The following is a 24,847-nucleotide window of genomic DNA, read 5'->3' on the forward strand; positions in this document are numbered from 1 at the left end:
CCACCCTGTTGACTGTTAGTGTGTGACCAAATATAACAAGTTCCAGTTGATTAATCTTTCACAAATACTGCCATCCTCCTGTCTGTCTATCTTTCTATCTATCTGTCCATTCAGTTGTTCATCATTTTATCTATCTATCCATCCTTTCCAGCACCACTGCAAAACTGATTTTCGGATTTGATAACTGTCTGTCTGACATCAAAGTGCTCGGTTGAGCGCGGGCGGTGCTGTGACTGTATGGGAGTGTCACTCACAGTTAGGCGTGTTCACTTCACTGTCAGTTCTCCACCGGACAAACACAGCTAAACGCTTTCTCACAGACGAAGCTGCTTCTGACTCCTTCGCCACTTAATTACTTATTTTTTTTCAAGCGCCGAAGCAGATTTTGGTCGCATCTGACTCGGGTTTTGCTTTTGGAGTCTATTTTACACACAAGACAGAATCACTGTCCTGCAGATCTCTAGACATCAAGGTAACGGCAATGTTTGTTTATTATTGTGGTCAAACGAGCGAGTTTATAGACAGTTGACAACATTTAAAGCTGTAACGGTGATTATAAACTGTGCTACATGTAGTTATAAGCATAATTTTACAAGACTCAAAACTCACGTCTGTCCAAACGGCGCGTTCATGTTTGTGTTCGAACGTTTTTATCGATGCCTAGAATGTTGACTAGCTGACGAATGGAATCGTAAGGAATGTGTTCTAAATTCGAATCTTCTTGAGGAGTTCGGTTCCTTAACGGTTCCATTTAGAATCTATTAGTAGTTTGACGAAGAAATATTGTTATATCAGCTGAGTTTTTAGCAAATTATGTGACAATTTCAGGTTGTAATACAACATAGATCGATATATAACATGTATAAGATAAAATAAAATGACTTTTCACGCACATTTGTAAATACAGTCTAAATACAGAAGTTATCACTTGGTCCTAAGTATTAAATACAAATATAACGTTTTAAAAGTGATATATTTCACTTATTTAATAAATAGTCTAATATATTTTATTGTTTTATTTTATAGTGAGCTCATCACGTGTATCATGTCATCTAAACAGCGAGTTGCTAACATAATACAGTAAAAGTTTTCGAGGTGTAAATGATGACGAAATTAATAACATGTGGTTTATGACTCGTATTTCTTCAGGTAATCTCCTGTTTTTAAGTGTTTAAGTTACTAAAAGAAGTCTCATAAGATTCATTCTCTTAAAAAACAAGCGGCTCAAACGAGTCATTTTTTCGGGAGTCGGTCTACGTTGCACTGTATTCTGTAATGTTGTATTCAGTTGTTGTGTTGGTGCATCAAACACTGTTACTGAACAGAATTGTGTTTTTAAATGCACCAGTCAATTGCATTTGGTTGTTAGTTTGGTATGGGTGTCTTTTTCTGAAATGGTTCTAAAGTTGGTTTTATATTTGCACATTCATTATAAGGATATAATTTCAGAAAAGTATTCATTGCAAATCCTAAATTGTGAAATCATATTAACAGCCAACAACTATCGAAGTACAACATTGTTCACAGTCAATTAAATAGTGCTAATGTTGTTTTGAAGTCATACTTGCATGTGATTTCAGTCCGAATATTTCAGTCCAAAAGCATGTTAAACAATATATAAAGCTGTCACTGAACAAATGTGCAAATATAAAACCAACTTTACCTGATTTTTATTGATTGTGGACCCTGAGTCATACGGTTTTGTGAACTGCTTGAAAAAATGTAAGCCACTGAAACAGAAGCAAAAGGCTTAGATAAGCATGTTAAAACATACAATTACATGGTTTCCCAGAGTGCTTTAAAGCATACCATGCTCAAAAAAAGGTGTGAAAAAAAGGTGAAAATTAAGGTGTTTGAATTGGTTAAGGTGTTCTCCCAAACTGAAAGGTCCCACAAACCAATTCAAAACAGACCATCAAAACCACCAGAGCTTGGGGTAAAATGCTTTTTTTATTACCTCACCATGGTTAAAAAGTATTTTGTGTGCTTCTTATAATGTGTCGTGATGTTGTTTGACACGATTGTCTAATCTGGTTAAATAAATGGTGCATTGTCTGGATTTGTCCTGTGATTTATCAATAGATTAATGAATATCATTATTCCAGCATTGCCCAGACTGCTTTAATAATGCAAAGTTTTCCTAAATAAACTTTCTTTTTATCAAAAGTTTCCAGTAACTCATGCCTCATTTCATCATCATACATGTTTTCAACCCTTCCACTACATTATATTTTGTGCAGTAAGTCACGCCGGTTGAAGCAAACGTTCTGCTCCGGTGCATTTACACCTTATTGTCAAATTGCTTACATAGTCAATCATTCTTGTTTTTCCACTCTTGCTCCTGTTATACCGTGACCAGAATGCATCCTTATCAGCGCAGCTTGCTTGTATTTTAGTTTTTTGCAATTTTGTATATCTGACTCATTTGAAACTACACTAAATCTGTGGACGTCCCTAAAGAAATTAAAAGTCCTAATTTAGTCTCTCATTCTCTCCAGAGCTCTAGGCGTATACGAGATAATGGTAACCCGTTCTCTGAGGGATCCCCTGCCCTATGGGCTTGGCTAGAAAATCACAGGATTGGTTTACTCGTTTTCCCAGTAATCTCCTGTTTTTTACAACTCATGTGCCAAACTGGACTTAGGAACTGGACTTTTTTCCCCAAACCTCAGTCATGATCTGACTGCATTTATACAACAGGGACAGATGAACGTCTAGCTTTGTGAATAGAATGTGGGTCAATATCCATTTAAAGACAAATTTCCTCACTTCTAACAGGGTGAGTGCTAAGTACTTATTAATCTCTAAAAAGTGGGTAAACAGATACTGGAAATTGCTGCTGTAAAGTGCTCGTGTTTTCCCATTTCCACTCTGTGGGCAGTAAAACAGCACCATGTTCTCTGGCTTGTATAGTTGGAAACCAAAATGGTGCAGATTCCCAAGAGTATCAGGCCTGCAGACAGAAGAAAATGAAACATTAGGAGCCAAAAAGATATCACGGTTCTCACTAGTGTATTTATGGAGGGTTAAGATTACAGCAATGGTTTCTGGTTCTGAGTGATGGACAGTTTACATTACAAAACAGCTTACCAAACTAAATTTTAACCTGTTGTCACACAATTGGAATATTTAAAAATGAAGCTATTAAGACAACCATAAACATTGGCAGTTTATTATTTAGACTAAATGAAATAATAAAAATAAATAAATACATAATTATAATTATATATATATATATATATATATATATATATATATATATATATATATATATATATATATATATATATTTGGGACAAATTTATTAGCCCTTTTAAGCTAATTTTTGTTTTGATAGTCTATAAAACAAACCATCGCCTAATTACATCGCAAACAACTTGCCTAATTACCCTAACATGCCTAGTAAACCTAATTAACCTAGTTAAGCTTTTAAATGTCACTTTAAGCTGTATAGAAGTGTCTTGAAAAATATCTAGTCAAATAGTATTTACTGCCATCATAACAAAGATAAAATAAATCAGTTATTAGAAATGAGTTATTAAAACTATTATGTTTAGAAATGTGATGGAAAAAAATCATCTCTCTGTTAAACAGAAATTGTGGGAAAAAATAAACAGGGGGCTAATAATTCTGACTTCATCTGTATATAAGCAATATCACACAAGTAGCAATGCGATTTGGCTGTATATCAGCACTGGTGGAAGGTGTGCGTTGGCACAAGGCTGCAGGCCGAGTGCCTTAGTGTCCCATCATTGACGATATACAGCCACATTGCACTTCTACGAGTGTGATATTGCGTTAAAACAACAGTTTGACGGCATAATTGTGTGTATAATTGTGTGTATGTATGTAATGTGTAGTATAATATCTAAAGTGATGACAAAACAGGTGATTTTAGTCACATTTTAAGATTATAAGGCTGAACGGCATGAAATGCCATCAGTCTACAGAGATTTCCCAGAATTTCTCTGTTGCAATCGGGAGATCACAATATTAACCCCGAAAAGGCCAAATCAACGCAATCACTACCAGATTACTTTTGTGTTTGCGATAAGGAAAAAACGATAAACGCATGCGGGCATTTCTTCTTTCCTTCTTTTTACTGAACTAGCCTGCAGTAATGAAAATAGGAGACTCATTAGAAACAAACAGATGGCCATCCAAAAAGTAAAGGTTATACAAAGAGCGGGCAACAAACAAAATATACACATTCCTGATATGCGAGTCCCATCTCACACTCAACACACAACAATTACAATGTTATAAATACAGCACTGTGACAAAAAGAGAGAGATCGAGAATGTCACTCACCAGTTTTATAATGATTTGATCGGCTGTTGAAATTACGCTGAGTTTTTCTCCTCTAAGGACTTAAGATGCAGTCTCTGTCGCCATCTTGTGGATGGACAATGTCAAGTGTCTTTGCTCTGCTGGATGACAGGCTAATGGATGCCAATTTGCTGTATCTCAGAAATTTAAAATATTTAAAATAGGCACTACTGCAAACTGCATGGTTGCAATCTAAACAATTATATTCTCGCATTAAAAAGCCTCAAAATTACACTATGTTGTCCAACAGCTGCAATATTTGTCAAACTGTAGTGAGTTTATTGATCTGCTGTCACTCTATGTCGGCGGAGTAATACACAAGGGTAAAGAGGCTGTACGAGTTCTGATATTGTAGAATATGTCACGGCTATCAGCCAGTCAGATTCGAGAACAATATGTTAATATGTATTGATATTTATTATATTGTATAATAATATAATAGTGTATCATTTTATTAATAATAAATTAATTAAGATATAAATACATTAATTAATAATGATTCCTTATTTTATTGCAATAGATTTAGATCTGCAGCCCTGAGTGTGTTCATTGCACTTTGAAACTCTTTGGAGGTAATGGTTTTCCAGCGCTTGCTTTTTGATTCTGAAGTGTTTTTGGTGCAGTTTAGCCTCCACAGATGACATATTTACATGTGTATCATCACTTATGCCTCCGGTAATGTTTCAGTGGAGTCAGTTTCAGCTGTCGACGGTCTGTGATTTCTCTTGCCCTCTCTTGTGCACGCTAATGAAATCTAAATCACTTCGCCCATGGCTCTGACTCTTGATATTGCTCTGTGTAGGAAGAAGTCGAGCGAGCGCAACAGTTCCTGCGTGTCTGCTCTGCTGTAGTGTCTCTATTGTGGGTGTAAGTTTGTTTCTAACATGTGTCTCCTTGAGCATGTGTGTGTGTGTGTATTTGCAGCAGGCATTTCTGGAGGAGGACGCCCTGCACCAGCGCTTTGCAAGCTCAGACGTGCCTGCGGGTTATAGTCAGTGCTGAAAGGGTTTCCTGCGTACCGCTGAGGCCTCTTTGCTTTTAAGAAAACCTCACTGACACTTTTTCCATTGAAATGCAACTTGTAGTGTAGAAGAAAGGGAGGCGAGAGCAGCAGCTGTTCTCACATAAGGTGTGACTCGTGCTGCTTTACAGTTCCAGGCCTGTGCTTTATGGCACATCTTGAACTTTGCCTGCTATTTGTTTTTGCAGAGTGTTTAAGGCAAGATACTGCAGGTGAACAGGGCAAAACTATTAACTAGTTATCAGTGTACTTGCACACTGCAAACCTTTTTTTTTTTAATTACAAGTAGGGCTTCACAATATATCGTTTCAGCATCGAAATCACAATGTGCGAATCTGCAATAGTCACATCGCAACATCAGTAATGTAGTAATGAGTCGGGAATATAGTGGATTATTAAAGTTCAGAAGCAGAGTGGAGTCATTTCAAATTTTAGTCTTGGAGTGAAACTTTATTATTTTGCTTTTGTTTTTAAAGGGCTCCTATTTGAACCCTTTTACAAGATGTAATATAAGTCTTTGGTGCCACCAGTGTGAAAAGTGTGTTTAATGCTACCAATTTGTAAAGTTTCAGCTCAAAATACCCGTCAGATCATTTTTATGGCCTCTTGAATATACCTATTTTAGACTCTGAGGACAGTGTAGCTGTTTTTTGTAGCCTGTGCCTTTAATGCAAATGAGCTGGTTCTCCCCACCCACCGTTCCCATGTGCATGTCGGCTTTTCATGTGTTACGTCAGATAAACAGCACATTGACAGAGACTGACAGACACAGAGGAAGCAGATTCAGGATTTGTTTTATGGATTAAATTTTTGATATATTTATGGTGGAGTTTGGACTCTTTTAAAACCGTTTTAAACTTGTAAAACTTATTCTTGAGATGTAGTTGATCACAGAGAGCTGAACAGATCTTTTAATCCCAGTTTCTTTGCAAATCCTGTTCTGGATGTGCATACACGTTACTATTAAGACATGTTAATACGTGCCTGTCAGTCAATTTGGTGGGCAGGGAAAACCACACTCCTACGACACGTTGCTGTGGGCCTCAAAATCGCAGTGATTTGAATCCTATTGTAACGTCTGGTAAAAAGAGACCTATTGTCTTTATAACATGCCAATGTGACTGTAGCAATTTCATGCAAATGTTAGACAATTGGGCTCAATAAATTAAACATTTGTATCTTAAAGAGTAATTGTACACTTTATAACTATTTACGCAATGAAAACGATATTTTACATTTGATTATTTAATTTCTGTTTCTGATTACTGTTCATCTCATAAGTCATTGTTTTTCTTATTTTTATCTTTGCTCTGTTGTATTTAACTTTGAACTTTAAAAAAAAAATCATATCAATCAATCTAAAATTATGAATTCTTTACAAATAGAGTGATTCAAGTCATCTGGCGAAATTATATTCTTACCGCAATATATATTACAATAAAGTAAAATATTGCTTTCTCAGCTTTTTCCCAATATCATGCAGTCCTAATTACAAGTTTATCTGCGATGTTTAAATATGCAAATGAGCCAATGTGCTCATTTGATGTGAAGTTAAAAATTTGATTATATTTTGGCAATGTCTTTAATTATATAGTTGAAGTCAGAATTATTTATATTAATTATATCAAACCCCCTTTGAGTTTTTTTTTCTTTTTTAAATATTTCGCAAATGATGTTTAACAGAGCAAGGAAATTTTCACAGTAGGTCTGATAATATTTTTTCTTCAAGAGAAAGTCTTATTTGTTTTATTTCGGCTAGAATAAAAGCAGTTTTTATTTTTTAAAATCCATTTTAAAGTCAAAATTATTAGCCCCTTTAAGCTATATATATTTTTGATAGTCTATAGAACAAACCATCGTTATACAATAATTTGCCTAATTATCATATCCTTTAAATGTCACTTTAAGCTGTATAGAAGTGTCTTGAAAAATATCTAGTCAAATATTATTTACTGTCATCATGCCAAAGATAAAATAAATCAGTTATTAGAAATGAGTTATTAAAACAGTTATGTTTTTAAATGTGAATACAAAAAAATCTCTCCATTAAACAGAAATTGGGGAAAAAATAAACAGGGGCTAATAATTCAGGGGGGCTAATAATTTTGACTTCAACTATATATATATATGTATAATTTAAATTATACATTTCCCTCTGTATGAACTCCATACATACATACATACATGCATACATACATACTTAAGAATTTACTTATAACAGAATCTACAATTTCAGAATTTACATCTTAGTTCAGAATAAATACAGATATTCTGTATAAAGGTCATTGTATGTAAGTGCTACTGAAAATATGCCTTGTGTTTAAAATGTACAGACACAAAAATATATGTATTTTGGATATTTTCTCTCCATTTGACTTTTTCAGCACACTTTTGATGTGCTTAAAACATCATTAAAGCTTCATTTTGTAAACAAAAAAAAAATGATCTTGATCCACCCATGTGCAAAGGGACCAATAATTTACAAATTTCCAGTTGTTGTTTTGCAGGCTGAGGTGGACAATTGCACACAACACCTTAATTGATCAAAACACCATGATTCAGTCAGGGAGTCATTTGTGAATACAGTAATAACAGTAAATGATTCAGTAACTGATTGCATTTTAAACTTCTGATTCACTTGTGACTGAGTGTCTGAAACTCTCTTACTCACCTATTGACTAGTAACTTTAGTTAATTCTAATAATGCCACTTTTAACAACAACAAATACAGAGAGACATAATGGATTAGTGGTCAGCACTGTCACCTTACAGCAAGAAGGTTGCTGGTTTGAGTTCCAGCTGGGCCAGTTGGCATTCCTGTGTGGAGTTTGCATGTTCATGTAGGCTTCCTCCGGGTGCTCCGGTTTCCCCCACAGTCTAAATTGGCCGTTGTGTGTGTGTGTGTGTGTGTGTGTGTGTGTGTGCGCGTGCGTGCGTGCGTGCGTGCGTGTGTGCGTGTGTGACAGTTTTTTTGAGTGAAAATAAATTGGTGTGTATGGATGTTTCCCAGTGATGGGTTGCAGCTGGAAGGGCATCCTCTGTGTAAAACATATGCTGGAAAAATTGGCGATTCATTCTACTGTGGCGACCCCAGATGAATAAAGGGACTAAGCCGAAGGGAAAAGAATGAATGAATGAATAAATGCACAACAAATACATTAGTTTTTTGTTTTTTGGTTTGGTTTGCAGTAAAGGATCCCCAGTAACTTCATCTCTCAGTGCTGTGAGTTTAAGTCTCTGATAACATGAAAATACATCATGTGCCAAACATCTTCTGTAGTTTGTAAAGAGAAGTGATAATTCTATCATTTAGGTTTGTAAAGAGTTTGTTCATATTAAATGTTATTTGTAAAACTAAATAAAATGTTAGGTAATCGTAATAATACAATTTACTGTTATAAAATTACAAATGGTATATAATCAGTATTTTTTTCCTGTTGTTATTATTATTATCATTATTCATTATTCAAATTACTATTATTATTATTATTATTATTATTATTATTATTATTATTATTATTATTATGAAATACATAAATTAAGAAATTCACAAGTTCAGTTATATTATATTTGTTTGATAGATTTTTTTATGTATTTATTTAAGCAATTGTAATTAAATACACATTTTAATATTCTACTATTGTTAAACTTGCAGTATGTACGTTAGACACCCAGTGGTTGAACTAGGTATTGCACTCCTGGATCAAAACAAACGCAAGGGCAAGTTGCCAGATTGAGGACAGGAGCAAGTGATTAAAACTGTGTTCTAAATGAAAACAACGGCACCCTATAGAAGGAATATTTTACATATTAAAAGGAGTTTTTGTCTTGACCAACACCTCGAAGTAATATATTAGAAACGGCTTCTATTTCTCACAGCTGAACAACAGAAATCTATGACGATCACCTCAGGTAAACCTCATGTGCTTTATTCAGTGTTAAATGCTAATAATGTGAGTTTAAATGCTATTTTACATGACATTTATTGCCATATACAGAAAGAAGTAGCAGATAGTTCACCTCAGACATTGAAAATAAAAAATAAACCGTTTGAAATTAAACTTTAGAACCAAACACATATGAGTGATTCAGCATGTACATTTAATAATGTTAAAGTGTTAAATGTTACATTTAATAATGTTATAAACCTTAACATTTCATGAGTGAGTGCATATTCTGTGCTTCTGAATGGCTGTAATTAAATTTCTGTTGTGTTTCGTCTGGTGCAAACAGCTAAATTGCTTATCACTGCAAATCCTGTCACGTAGCGTGTTGTTAGGACACGGGGTTACAATGTAACCTGCTCACCTAATGTTTACGCTCGTAATATTTACATTTTTTGCTAATTGATAACCTCATGTGGAACTCTGAATCTGCGTCTCATTTTTGAGTCTGCTATACTGTCCACCGGTGGTTGCATTTTGGTCACAGACACATGCTTTCAGAGCATTTATAAACGAATGAATAAATGAAATGCACTGTTTTCCAAAAGGAAACCCGGGCTGATGAAATATAATTGGCTAAACTGGCATTGGGCGGGTTAAAAGAACCAAACCAAAGACAGCCATTCAGTCACAGAAAACACATTTTCAAAGCAGAATAACTGACTTCAGCATTGTTTTTCAGATGAACAAGAATGTTCACTTAACATGTTTCTTAAATATCTGCAAACATGTTATGGTATTTTTATGCTTTAGAAGAGTCATAAACTTACATACAGCACCTTTATTAATAATAATAGTAATAATACTTAATGATCATAATAATTACAAATTTACAGTTAGATGTGTTTTGCCAATTATTTATACCTTTTTTTATTTGTTAGTGTTTGCAAAATGTCCTGAACGCACCACAGGCTGCACATTTACATACAAAAATCTTCTTTTGTTGGAGGACAGTGATTCTGTCTCAGATCAGCAGGTGTGGAGCAGTCAGAGTGTGTGCGCGTAGGTGGAGCAGAGCAGCAGGAGAACCCATGAGTCCTCCTCCTCCCTGCTCATTCTGTCAGTGACAGGGAAACTTTCTCCTCTGGCCAGATGCACATGTGTTTCCCTGGAAAAGCTGAAATGGCTTGATTTGATTTGATTTAATCTAATAAAGAGCAGCTCATAATGACCAGCAAAACAAACATTTCCCCTCAGAACCAGACGGGTAACCCAAGAAAAATGACAATTATAATTTTATGTCACAACCGGCAGTGATTCTAGTTAGTTCAAGTGCTGCTGCATTATAAATATGCAGAGACAATATTTGAATTGCCCTTCTGTTATAGTAACACTTTACTATAAAACCTTTTTGATATATAATAGATACATGCATTTGGTATTGTGAACTTAGAATAAAAAATACTCTAAATAATTTGTTAATCTTATTTCTAAATGTTAACATTATTTCTATTATATAGGCAGTATTTATTATTCATTAAGGTAGAGCATTGCAAATGATATTTTATATAAATGTAAATTACATATTCATTACAATTTTTAAGCAAATATATTATAATAAGAACAATAAGAATAACAACAGCATCAATATTTGTTATCTATTTGTTTAGTTCATTAAATTTAGGTAATTTAATTGGGGTAATTCAATCAAATTTAGGTCATTCAAGTGTTTAATTAATCTAATAACAGCAGCAGCAATTATTTGATTTGATTCCTTGCAAATTTGGTGTAGAAAGAATTTTTATATTTCAAGCACATCATGAAGTATAATTCTCAAACTCCTAGCATAATCTATTTTAATTTACATCTATTTTTTAATTACTGGAATGTGATCTAGATGTGCATTTGCTGCTAAAAGAAATACTTAAAACAATCGATAACTGCAGGTCATAATGTGTAAATATCATATTGAAGGTCATTAATTACAACTGTGATCTAAATACTTAATAAATCTTAATTTTTATATACTTTTATTCACATTACATTTAAAGCTCTTTACTCTGCTTTGTTATTTGTAACAAAATGATATTAGAAAAGGCAGCACAGGTTATCAAAATTAACCTTTGAGCAGTCAGTTGTTCCTCTGGGAAAGGAGAGGAAACACTTGAATATATGAGCTCTTGTAGATCCAGAGCGGCGGATTTTGTGGCAGCTTGAACAAACAGCACAAAGCTTTAGCAGTATTGTCCCTAAATATAGAGTTCAAAGGCAAATAATACTTGAATGGCTAATATTAGATCACTAGAACAGGTTTGTGACCGCAGTATTTTGATCTCGCGTGAGAACCACCCATGCCACCTACGTCACTATATAGTCTGTGTTGTGTTCCAAGTCCAGCTTTTCTGGTAAAGTGGGTTAGAAACGCAGTTTAATAGGCGAGATAGTGAACGATGACAGGCGATTACTGTTGTCATTTGTCAGCCTTATGCAACAGTCATTTACATTCTTTTACTTTCCTCTTTACAGTGTACCTTTTGTGCATTTAAGTAACTGACATCTTATTGTCTTGTTGTGTAATCATGTGCTTCTAATTCCTGCCTAATTGTAAATCGTACTGTATTAAATTTACATTGACACCAGTAATCAAATTATTTGCCTTAATCTGAATAAGACAATAATATGATTAAGGTGTTTACATGAGTTGCTTTTTGAATGTTCCTCCACTATCCACATTTCCTCTGGAGTTTTATGTCATTTCTGTTTTTTTATTTACACTTTCATTCAGGAACATTTCATGTGTGTCCCCTGTGACAAACAAGATATTGGATGCGAGGATGAACTGCTGGAAGGGTGTTGTTTTCATGAAAATATGGAAAAAAAAAAAAATCCAAAACTGGATTTTGCGATGCAGGTGTGTGTAGTCCTTCTCTGACTTGGTAGGTCCAGAGAAAAGTGTCAAACAGCCATGTGTATATTGAGTGATCCTGTTGCAAAATGCGATGAAAATCCTATAGAACGGGAATAATTTGATAGCGGTGTTTACATGTCTGTGTTGCACTTCAATAATGCAACTAAAATAGGAATACTCCACATGTCTTAATTCCATTTCTGTTTAGTTCGATTATAACCTTAATCAGATTAAATTAATAAAAAATTGCTGTTTACATGGTAGAGTCTTCATTAGAGTATTGTCTTAATTATATTAAAATCAGATTATGGGTGTCCATGTAAACGTACTCACTTTTTAAAAAAAGAGTTTTCTGGAATGTCACTTTGTAATATCTGGCTGTACTTTACATAATAACTGATCTATATAATCTATAAGCAATCAAAACTTGCACAAAATGTGAACTGGTTTGATTTGCACCAAATACAAATTATTTGTATGCATTTCTTACCTCAGATTAACCTGAAGTGACATTGGTGCCAGAAAATTTAGTCGTACTGTCATAAAAAAGAGTGGCAAAAATGAAGGGAACATTTACACAATGTTTCCACACCGAAACGACAATTCTAGACCGAAACCAAAGATACTGGATGCACTTGGGCTCTATTTTAACGATCTATGTGCAAAGTCTAAAGCGCATGGTGCAAAAGCATCAAGGGTGTGTACAAATCCACTTTAGCTATTTTAAAGATGGAAAAATAAACTTTGCGCCCCAGTGCATGGTCTAACAGGGTTGTGCTCATTCTCTTAATGAGTTATGGGTGTGTTTTAAACCCTTAAATCAATCAGAGTCTCATCTCAGATTCCCTTTAACAGTCAATTGCATCGCGCCATGGCACATTCGCTATTTACTTGGTGGACTTTGTTAAGTGAAAAAACTGAACACTTTACTAGCGAGAAAGCAGCTAAATAGTCCACAGCCAACAATAGTCCAACGAGCCTCCTCCATTCTGCCTTTTTACTTTGACTCTTTACTTTACGCCTTTACTTTCCTGGAGTAATGAAACAGTGTTGTACTCACTCCGCTGAAGACATCCATTAGCCTACATATTTAATTTTGTTTAAGCGCAAAGATTTGTTTCAAAACTATTTCTAAATTCAGTTCTAATTTCCAGCAAATTAATAAATAAACAATAATAACGAAGTGTGATCAAAAAACCAAATATATCCAAAAAACAGCATTGTATTGGATATACAGAGTTATATCCAAATACACAGCATTCTCCAAAACCCGGCAGGTGGACAAATCTAAACTTGTTTTTATTAAAACAAATATAAATATGCATATAATAAACAATACTGCTAATAATAATAACATTTATAATAAAAATGTAAACTGTCATGAATAAACTGAAAAAGCCCTCCGGCATGAAGAAGGCATAGAGGTAGTGTTTTTTATATTTGTGTAGAAAATAATAATTTTTGTAACTTTTTTTCTTACATTTTTTCATATGTAAAGATACTTGTGTATTGCTGTACATCCTGTGTGTATTAAGTGAGGTGTAAGCGTTTGAACCCACGTATAGGCACATAACTAATGCGCTCTGCTCTGGACTTTAGACCAACTTTTAGTTGGTCAATGGCGCAGTCTAATTCAGTTCCTCAAAATAGCAACACATCAACAATGCACCTTAACACAACTGCTTTATAGACCGGAACACCCATGAGTCCACAAAGTAGCACAAATGGATTTGATATTTAAACAACAGGCCGTAAAACGTAACAATTTTTGGTTACGCTGGTCTGAAAAGAGCAACAAATCATGCCAAACACGACTTGCGCATTATTGCGCTGGGTGTATGATATAGGGCCCTTTGTGTTTCTTTATGAAGTGGCATACATAATACAGAATTTGAGTTTTATTGTTTCGCAGATTTGTGTTTTAGTTGTTGTCATGCAACAATTATTTTTTTAAATAAATTAGTCTAGGCTTGATATTATGTTTCAAATATTTTTCTTAATAGAGGGAAAATAACATGTTTATAAAGTTGGTTTGGCCTATTTTACATTTCAGTAGAAATAATATGACGTGACTGGTCTGTGTGCTTTCTTTCTTTCTTTCTTTCTTTTCTTTCTTTACCTTCTTTCTTTTCTGTCTTTCTTTACCTCCCTTTAATTTCTTTTTTCTTTCTTTCTTTACCTTCTTTCTTTCTTTCTTTTATTCTACCATTCTATCACTTTTTCTTTCATTATTTCTTTCTGAAGGTTTATCAAATACTCATTTTACAGCATTTAAAATATACACTAGATGCATTGACATACTTTGTTTTTCTGAAACGCATGTAAAAAATTCAAAGCATGAGGCATAATACAAAGGAATCTCTTAGCAGCACTAAACTAGCTACTACAAGCACCCACTACTTCCTTAAAGCTGACATTTCTGTAACTCTTCTGACATTTTTACCTGCATTGTTTGGAATAACAAAAGGATAAAGATCTAAGCAGACACATGACTGTCATGCACTAGCAGAGGCTGCCAAGTGTAACATTAGACATGTAGAGAGAACAGAAAAATGCTACTTCGGAGATATGAACTTTGTGAGCTGGTGGTGCAGTGGGTAGCACTGTCCCCTCACAGCAAGAAGGTCACTGGTTCAAGCCTCGGTTGGGTCAGTTGGCATTTCTGTGTGGAGTTTGCATGTTCTCCCCTTGTTCACGTGGGTTTCCTCCGGGTGCTCCGGTTTCCTCCACAGTCCAAAGACATGTGGTATAGGTGAATTGGGTAAGCTAAAATTGTCAGTAGTGTATGTGTGAATGAGAGTGTCGGGGTGTTTCCCAGTGCTGGGTTGCAGCTAGAAGGGCATCTGCTGCGTAAAACATATGCTGGAGAGGTTGGCGGTTCATTCCGCTGTTGCGACCTCTGATTAATAAAGAGACTAAGCTGAAAATAAAATGAATGAATGAATGAACTGTGAGCTGCAGACTGTGCATTATCCAACATATTCTGCAACTAATCAATTAGTCAATAAAAATATAAATGGAAATATTGATTTCAGCTCCAATAAAGCACTTATATAAATGTTACATCAATATTGGTCAGCTGGGACAAATATCTTGCTGACAGAAAAAAATGTTATTAAGTATTTAAGATCCATTATCAGTTAAAACCTCTTCTATAATGGGAAATCAGTCAATCCAAATGGACACTAAATGTAAATCTTCAGAGAGTAAATGACTGGCAGTTGTTTCTAGAAACACATTTACATTCCAAGTAGAGTGATGTTACAGTCTCAAAACTGTGTTGACAAAGAGCTGCTTGCCTTGTGTTTTATTGCACTATTAAGTGTTTGGTGAAGCAGAGATTTGTCTCCCTCTATAAAGAGAGCCATGCATGCAAATAAGTGATGAGGAAGCCCAGAATCGAATTACCACGCTTCTGTGCTCAACCCAAACAATTAGAAATTCAGGAGGACAGACAGAGAAAAAGAGCGAATTCAAGACCTGCAGCCATCAGCAGATTCAAAAATAAATAACTGCTGAAGCTGGTGTCAGACGTGACTGTCTAGAAATATACAGCATGACTGTAATGCTTATGTGCTATGTAATGCTAGTGTTTTACAACTAAAGATACAAAGAAAACAAACCCTAGATTTAGGCACAATCATTTAATTTTCTTGTGGTGACATTATTTTTGTGACATGTACTGTATGTATGTATGTATGTATGTATGTATGTATGTATGTATGTATGTATGTACGTACAGTGTATGTATGTCACATTGGATTGTAGTATTGGATTCAAGTCAGATGATTGGCTGGGCCATTCTACAGCCTGATTTTCTTTCTCTGAAAGCATTTGAGAGTTTCCTTGGCTGTGTTTTGGATCATTGTCTTGCTGAAATGTCCACCCTGGTTTCATCTTCATCATCCTGCTAATGTAGATGTTGGACTGAAGCAGCTAATATTAATTTACACTGACGAAGGGCAGAGGGTTGCTGAATAACTACTGAGAGATTTCAGCTGTGTCTGAGCTTTCATTGCCTTTCTACACCTCCCTTTCTTCATGTGTTCAATACTTTTTTCCTGCGTCATTTTATTTTATGATGACATGTTTAATACTTACAGTATTTCCCCCACTGTATGTATGTATGTATGTATATATGTATGTATATATGTATGTATGCAATATAAACATTTATTTTTAATTTGTAAAATATATTTCTTAGTAAACATCACAGCAATATTTGTACTGAATTTGCCTATTTTCTCTGTATAGCCTATTAAAATCCAGTAATGTCTTTTTTAGGCATTACATTTGACTTAACTTTAATTAATACAGATTTTATTAAATTTATTTCTTATTGGAAATATTTGAGCTATATTATGAGAAAGAGATTTCTTTTGGTAATACTTTAGTTTCGGGACCAATTCTCATTATTAGCATGCATTTTAACTGTTTATTAATACAAAAAAAGCCTTATTGTGCATGATTATATTTTAGATCTCTTTTACTTCTTTCCCATAGCTAAACTCAAAAACTGCCTGATTATTACAGTCAGTAATCAGATAGTTAAAAGCCCATTTAGGCAAAAGTCATTTTTGCACCCTTTTGCCTTATGTAAGTAATAATCATTGAAATAATGCAATTAAAAAACATGTATAGTTAAAGCAAAAATATTCGATATTTTCACCATATGGTCAAAATCTCATGACCATCTGTGAAAAAACATATGTTTGGATAAACAGTAACTCAGTTTTTTGACTACACTTTGTTATTATTGTTCATTTATTCGTTTGCTGGAAATCAGAACTGAATTTAGAAATAGTCTTGAAGCGAATCTTTGCACTTAACAAACAAAATTAAATATGTAGGCTAATGGATGTCTTCAGTGGAGTGAGTTTCCTTATCCACTAAAGTAAAGGAGTAAAGTAAAAAGTAAAGTACAGATAAAGTAAAGAGACCAAATGGAGGAGGCTCGTTTTTTATTCTTGCACTGCAGATGGTCTGTTTAACTGTTTTCTTGCTAGTGAAGTGTTCAGTTTTTCCACTTACAAAGTCCACCATGTAAATAGCAAGTGCACCATGGTGCGACTTAACTGACTCTTAAAGGGAATGGGAAATGATTAATATACGTTATGCTCAAAACACACCCATAAATTATTAGGAGAGTAAGCACAACACTGTTAGACCATGCGCTACTGTCCAGAGTGTATTTTTTCACTCCTTAAAATAGCAAAAGTGGATTCAGATACATCCTCCTTAATGGTTTTGTGCCATGCACTTTACACTTTGTGCTTAAACTCGTTAAAATAGAGCTCATAATCTTAGAAGATCTTTTTTGTTTTTATCACCATAAATATAACATTTAAAATGTCTCCTTTTATCTTTCAGAAGTGATTGATAAGACTGCAGTGTGTATGTAAAACAGTCTGTCATGCACCGGCTACCTTCCGCTGTCCACTTTAAAAAGTATTGCTTTTTTTCCAACTTTCTCTCTCTCTCTCTCTCTCTCTCTCTCTCTCTCTCTCTCTCTCTCTCTCTCTCTCTCTCTCTCTCTCTCTCTCTCTCTCTCTCTCTCTCTCTCTCTCTCTCTCTCTCTCTCTCTCTCTCTCTCTCTCTCCCTCTCTCCCCCTATCACACACAAACACATGCAGGCACAAACACACACACACATACACCCACATATAGGCCACACAAACAAAGTTCCTAGGCAACGACACTAACCTTTTGAGGGAATTAAGTGAGAACGGTGTGACCCTTTGTTGGCTCACATCACATGTGAGGAGTGGGTGTTCGGCTTCATTCTCTCTGCATTTTCTGCCCTATCAGTTTCTCAGCTCTTTCACTATAGGAAGAACATAAACATGCCTTTAAAGTGAATTAGACTCGTTCTGTTGTTTTCATGCTAGCAAACGTCAAGTCAAGGTACGAGCTTTGCATATGTTTGTTTATTGGCTTTAAATGTGTGGCCAGTTTTGTGTGTGTGTCTTCTCTGACAAGCATCTATAGATGAATAGGGGGGAAAAAAAACTAATATTATTATCATATACCATGTTGACTCATAGAATTGCAGACAGGTTTTCTAAAATGTGATGCTTCGATATGCAAGTATTTCATGACATATGCACTAATTTGCATACGTTTCTATAGCACAGAAATCTGAACACAGTGAAGTCAGGTTTGTTTGTTTTTATTTATTTAGTTCTTTTACATATTCGAGTCAGTTTTTACAGAGGGGATTTGGAGAATCTCCATAAAATACTGTCAGAAACAGCCAGAAAAATGTAGATTTGGCATTTTTGTCAAATAAAATGATGTTTAGGGTTAGGGTTAATAGTGTGAAATAATAAAATAGTGAAAACTGTACTAAATTAAAGGTAGAATTACCTAACTATATGTATTCTTAGGTAAAAGTAAAAAGTAGTGCTTGGCAAACATTGCAATTAATTACATCCAAAATAAAAGTTTGTTTTGACATATTTATCATGTATATATAAATACACACATGCACACATATATTTTGAGAAAATTCATTCATTCATTCATTTTCTTTTCCGTTTAGTTGCTTTATTAATCAGGAGTCACCACAGCGGAATGAATCGCCAACTTATCCAGCATATGTTTCATGCAAAGGATGCCGTTTCATGCCCTGAAACATCCATACACACATATTCACACACATATACTATGGTCAATTTAGCTTACCCAATTCACCTATAGCGCATGTCTTTAGACTTGTGCGGGAAACCAGAGCACCCAGAGGAAACCCACACGAACACAGGGAGAACATGCTAACTCCACACAGAAATGCCAATCTCATCATTGATTGATTGATTGATATGATTTTTTTGGTGATTAGCTGCCTGTTTAATAAATAGATAGAAAGTGACAGATCAATCGATTGACCAAAAAATAATTATTTGACTTTTGCAACGTTTCCTCCGATTAATTAAATGATTAAAAAGCTTTTGAAGGCAGATGTTTGGTTATAACAAGCTGAAATTAAATGCTTATTTTCTGAGAGCAAACTTCCTTTGAGCATTATTGTCAACCATGTATATTTAAGGTAAATTATGTGCAAGACAATATAATGTAAAACTGTACTTAAAAGTTAAAGGAGTAAATTTTTTTCTTCACAAACACACTTATGAAAAAACACAAGTTGTCAGTTTAATTTTACAAATTCTTCAAAATAATACATATTTGCTGTAATCAAAATAAAATGACTATTAAAAACATCAGATACAAATTTACACCCCTGCATGCACTATTAAGAATTGTTGGTTGCAAAAATGAATAGATCTCTGGACATAACGCTTACTTTAAATAGGTCACCCATTTAATCTCCATCAAAGCTGTTTGGCTTGTGTTAGAAAGTTTGAAGACACCTTAATGAATGTGCATAGGAAACAAGAAAAACTTTAGCTTGGCACTAGCATGCTAATCTCCCTGGATGGCTTTTTTCCTTAATGAGAGTGCTGATCCATTTTCCATTACAGATGAGACCCAGAAACACACACACACACACTCACACACACACACACACACACACACACACACACGCACGCACACACACACACACACACACACACACACACACACACACACACACACACACATTTATTTGATTATATACACGTTTTTTTAAATCGAATCATCTGATATTGAACATATTTTGTGGTTCAGTGGTGTATGATTCTCTTTTTTTTCTGTCAGCGTTTCACTGAACCTTTTAATCTGAAACACAGTCTTTTCGCTAAACATGTGGCCTTTGAGCAGTGTGTTTTGTTTTGTGTTCACATAGTTTTGGTTTCTTGAGCATGAAGCAGTGACTTCAGTATGCAAATGAGCGATTGATTTGACATGCGCTGATTTGCATAGCCAGGCTGGAATGCATGACAATATCTAAAAACAAGCTTTATATGATTAATGCATTTATGTAATTGCCAATGTTACATATTTGCTTGTATATATGCTCCATCTACTGACGACATATTCAAATTTGAAAGGAATGTCATAACTTATATAGGATAAAACGGATATTAACAATTTACACAAACTCATTCATTCACTTAACCTGTCTGCATTTATTTGATCAAAATACAGTAAGAACAGTAGTTTTTACAGTAGTTTGTTTTGGTTTCTCTAAAGTAAAACAAGAAGAAAAGAAATAGTTTGTTTATCTTAACCAGGGGTGTCCAAATTCGGTCTTGGAGGGATGGCGTCCTGCATAGTTTAGTTTCAACTTCCTTCAACACACCTGCCTGGAAGTTTCTAGTATACCTAGAAAGAGCTTGATTAGCTGGTTCAGGTGTGTTTAATTGTGGTTGGAACTAAACTTTGCAGGACACTGGCCCTCCAGGACCGGGTTTGGACACCCCTGATCTGAACAGATAGTTTGATAGTCAGAAGTTTGAGTTTATATAAATGTAACTTATTCCTGTATTGTCAAAGCTGAATTTTCATCTTCATTATGCCAGCTTTCAGACTCACATGATCCTTCTGATTCATATTCTGATTAAGAAACATGTATTATTGTCATCAATGTTTAAAGCAGTTGCTGCTTAATGCATTTTTTTCAGGAGTCTTTGATGAATAGAAAGTTAAAAGAACAGAATTGATCTAAAGTAGAAATACAGTTAAAGTCAGAATTATTAAACAGCCAGAATTATTAGCCCCCCTGTTTATTTTTTCCTCAATTTCTTTTTAACGGAGAGAAGATTTTGTCAACACATTTCTAAACATAATAGTTTTAATAACTCATTTCTAACAACTGATTTCTTTTATCTTTGCCATGATGACAGTAAATAATGTTTGACTAGATATTTTTCTAGACACTTCTATTCAGCTTAAAGTGACATTTAAAGGCTTAACTAGGTTAATTTAGGTTAACTAGGTGGGTTAGGGTAATTAGACAAGTTATTGTATAATGATGGTTTGTTCTGTAGACTATCAAAAAAATATATACCTCAAAGGGGCTAGTAATTTTGACCTTAAAATGGTTTTTTAAAATTTAAAAATTGCTTTTATTCTAGCCGAAATAAAACAAATAAGACTTTCTCTAGAAGAAAAAATATTATCAGATATACTGTGAAAATGTCCTTGCTCTGTTAAACATTATTTGGAAATATTTTAAAAAGAAAAATAAATTCAAAGGGGGGCAAATAATTCTGACATCAACTGTATTTATCTTTTGTTACTTTATTTGTTTTCAACTGGTGTTTTATACTCTTTAAATGTAAAACATTTCATGTAGTTCAAATGGTAGAGCATGGCATTAGGAAATATGTTGGATTCAATTACCAGAGAAACTAAAACACACAAAAAAATAAACATAATGACTGCAATTGTTATAAGTATACAACAGTAGTACAGTGAAAAAAATGATTAATTGGAGTTACTTTTTTTTAAGGTAAGTGGTTGCAAACAATTTGTATGGGCTGAATTTAAACAAACAAATTAAATTTAGTAATGTTCAACTTAATTTGTTTCTTTAAAATCAGCCCATATCAATAGTTTGCAATAGGGCTGGGCGATATGGTAAAAATGCAAACTTGATAATTATTTTGAATGATGATTGATGACGATTTCAATATCAGTTGTTAATGCTTCCAGATTTAAAAGAGTATCCTAATAATGACCGAAGCCTCAAAAAGTAGAGGGTCCATTAAATGGCATAACATATTTTCTGCCGATAAATTTTCTGTGGCTGAAAACTCAGTGCATCACTAATATAAACACAATTTTAGATTTCCATTGTTGCACATTTCTGCTGTGTGATTGGCTCTTAGATCATTATAGAGTAAAAAAGGACAGTGTTTATCATTGTTATTGACATAAATATTATCGTGATTTGATATAAAATCATTTATCAGCCCAGCTTACCTTAAATGTAGTAATTCCAATTAATCTTTTTTTCAGTGTATGTAAATATGTAATTTTAAACTCTTGCATTCAGCCTTTTTCATCATATTCAGAATTTTAATTTGTATATGTTGTGGACATGCATTTCAGTCTTTTCTTAACCAGAAAGTATAAACAATATTGGACTTAAAAACATCAAAAACTGTTACTGTTTTTAATAAATTGCTTCCCCAGATTCATGATCTCATTTAAAGAGACAGTTCACCCAAAAATAAACATTCTGTCATCATTAACTTCACTTTCACTTGTTTCAGTCTTTTGAGTTTCTATCTTCTGTTGAACACAAAAGAAGATATTTTGAAGAAAGCTGGAAACCTGTAACCGTTGACTTCCATAGTATTGTTTTACTACTATTAAAGTAAATGGTGTATTCCCTCCCTGATAACTTTGATATATCTGGAAGGTTTTGTGATTTAGGATTATATGACCTATTTATTTATTATTTATTTATTTATTTATTTATTTATTTATTTATTTATTTATTTATTTATTTAGATGTTCCACTTTTGTATATTACCTTTTTCTTTGGATGTTGCCAAGCCTCTCATGTTAAATGATAACATATAGACTGAACAAATATGGGACACTTTGTTTCATTGTCAACTCAGAAAGTCTGGAAAGATATATATTTTATTATTATTATTATTATTATTATTATTATTATTATTATTATTATTATTATTATTATTATTATTATTATTCGTTTACTTTTTTCTTGTATTACTTTTTTTATGTGTGTGTAAATGTGTAGGTGTATATTCTCTTTCAATGCCGTGGTTGTGGTAGGGGAGGGGTAATGTACTGCTTTAAATAGCTTTCTGCAACTCTCACATGGTCGCCCACTGAAGCTAAGCAGGGCTGTGCTCGGTCAGTACCTGGATGGGAGACCACATGGGAAACCTAGGTTGCTGCCGGAAGTGGTGTTAGTGAGGCCAGTATCGGGCACTCAACCTGCGGTCTGTGTCGGTCCTAACACCTCAGTATAGTGAAGTGAACTCTATGAGCGCTGTCTTTCGAATGAGACCGAAAGTCTCTCTGTGGTCGTTAAAAATCCTTTGAAAAGTAATAGCATCCTGGCCAAATTTGCCCATTGGTGTTTGGTGTGCGGTCTGGCACAATATGGCTGCCGTCACATCATCCAGGTGGATGCTGCATACTGGGGGTGGATGAGGAGATTCCCCCAATGTGTAAAGCGCTTTGCGTGTCCAGAAAAGTGCTATATAAATGTAAGGAATTGTTATTATTCTTATTATTTTATTATTATGATGATGATGATGATTATTATTATTATTATTATTATTATTATTATTATTATTATTATTATTATTATTATTATTATTATATTAGTAGTAGTAGTAGTAGTATTATTATTGTTGTTATTATTATTATTATTATTATTATTATTGTTGTTGTTGTTGTTGTTGTTGTTGTTATTTTTATTATTTTTATTATTATTGTTATTATTATATTTTTATTGTTGTTGTTGTTATTATTATTATAATATTATTATTATTTTATTATTATTGTTGTTGTTATTATTATATTATTATTATTATTATTATTATTATTATTATTATTATTAAATTGCAACTGCAAAAACTCAAGAAATAAATATTCAAAATAAAAAAAATAAATGGTTACAGCTTTTCAGCTTTTTCTAAATATCTTCTTCAGTGTTGAACAGAAAAAAAGAAAATCAATAATGAAGAAAAAAAGCACTAAACTTTTATTTTGTCCTCATGTTTAGATTACGTCATGGCTTTGGTATGAGCTGTGGTATATGTTACAAGTATGAGAGCAATGTGCCTACATTGTATATACGCAATTGTGTATAACTCTAATTTTTTTATTTCATCCTCAGTCTCTTAAAGGAAATTGTGTATCATGGGTTTTCCGCTTGCTGTAACTGAACACACACACACACACACACACACACACACACACACACACACACACACACACACACACACACACTAAATCAAACCTGTCTTAAATGCATCGGACATGAAGATGCATTTGGAATTCATCTGTGTGTTTCTCTTTCTCCTCGACTCTTTCAGTGATATTCGGAGGCTCTGGTGTGATGTCAGACCCAGGCGACTCAGATGACAGAGAGCTGAGGCCGGTGGACTTCATCCAGCTCCAGCAGTACATTGACTGTGAGTCTGTGATGCCCACACATCCCTCCCACTCGCACTAAACGCTCAGCCTTATTACAAACCATGACTCACTCTCAGTCCTTAAGTGCCAAATGACACTTTATTCTCAGGGTCGAAAAACATGCCAGTCGTGTGCATCCAGTTTACTTATAGCCTCACATGCATGCACATTTGCTTAAGTCATTTATGGTAGCACGACTAGTGACTGATTTGCATTATGCAGAAAGTGATATCCTTACAAAAATGATGTGATGGGGAAAGAAAATGTGCCAAAATTCACTGATTATAAATGAAAATGACAAATTTACTGTTTTATTTTATTTTTAGTATTTTTTTTACTAAGGTCACTGGATACAATCTTATTTACATTCATACAGTATTTATGTTTGATTAGATACTGCCATGTAAAGTTCAATTAAGGGTTACATATCAAAAGCTCTTGTAGGGAGATCCCAGATACATATTAATAAAAGCTCCACGATTAAATTAAAATATGGCATTTACATTTCTCTACATTACATTTCTTCTCAACTACTTTCCCCAGTATGAAGATATTTTATAGGATTGTTGTCTTAAGGAAAGGGTCAGTAATTCCATATTAAACATCTCTTTTACAATATCATGCCATTCACTGTATTTAGCA

The 24,847-nt window shown here is 34.0% G+C and overlaps 1 protein-coding gene across 2 annotated transcripts in view; it reads left to right on the forward strand.

The window, feature by feature from the left end:
- The first annotated feature begins 270 nt into the window (after positions 1-270).
- The window catches only part of dgkaa (diacylglycerol kinase, alpha a), a 61,086-nt gene continuing 36,509 nt past the window's right edge, over positions 271-24,847 (forward strand). The window contains exons 1-2 of one of the 2 annotated variants that reach the window (XM_056449030.1): positions 271-472; positions 24,106-24,204. In XM_056449030.1, coding sequence (XP_056305005.1) covers positions 24,129-24,204 — 76 coding nt within the window. In that variant the 5' untranslated portion in view covers positions 271-472; positions 24,106-24,128. The remainder of the gene's footprint in view (positions 473-24,105; positions 24,205-24,847) is intronic. The other variant, XM_056449031.1, reaches the window with a different exon arrangement.

This window comes from Danio aesculapii, chromosome 23 (assembly GCF_903798145.1).
Source record: "Danio aesculapii chromosome 23, fDanAes4.1, whole genome shotgun sequence".
Lineage (NCBI taxonomy): Eukaryota > Metazoa > Chordata > Actinopteri > Cypriniformes > Danionidae > Danio > Danio aesculapii.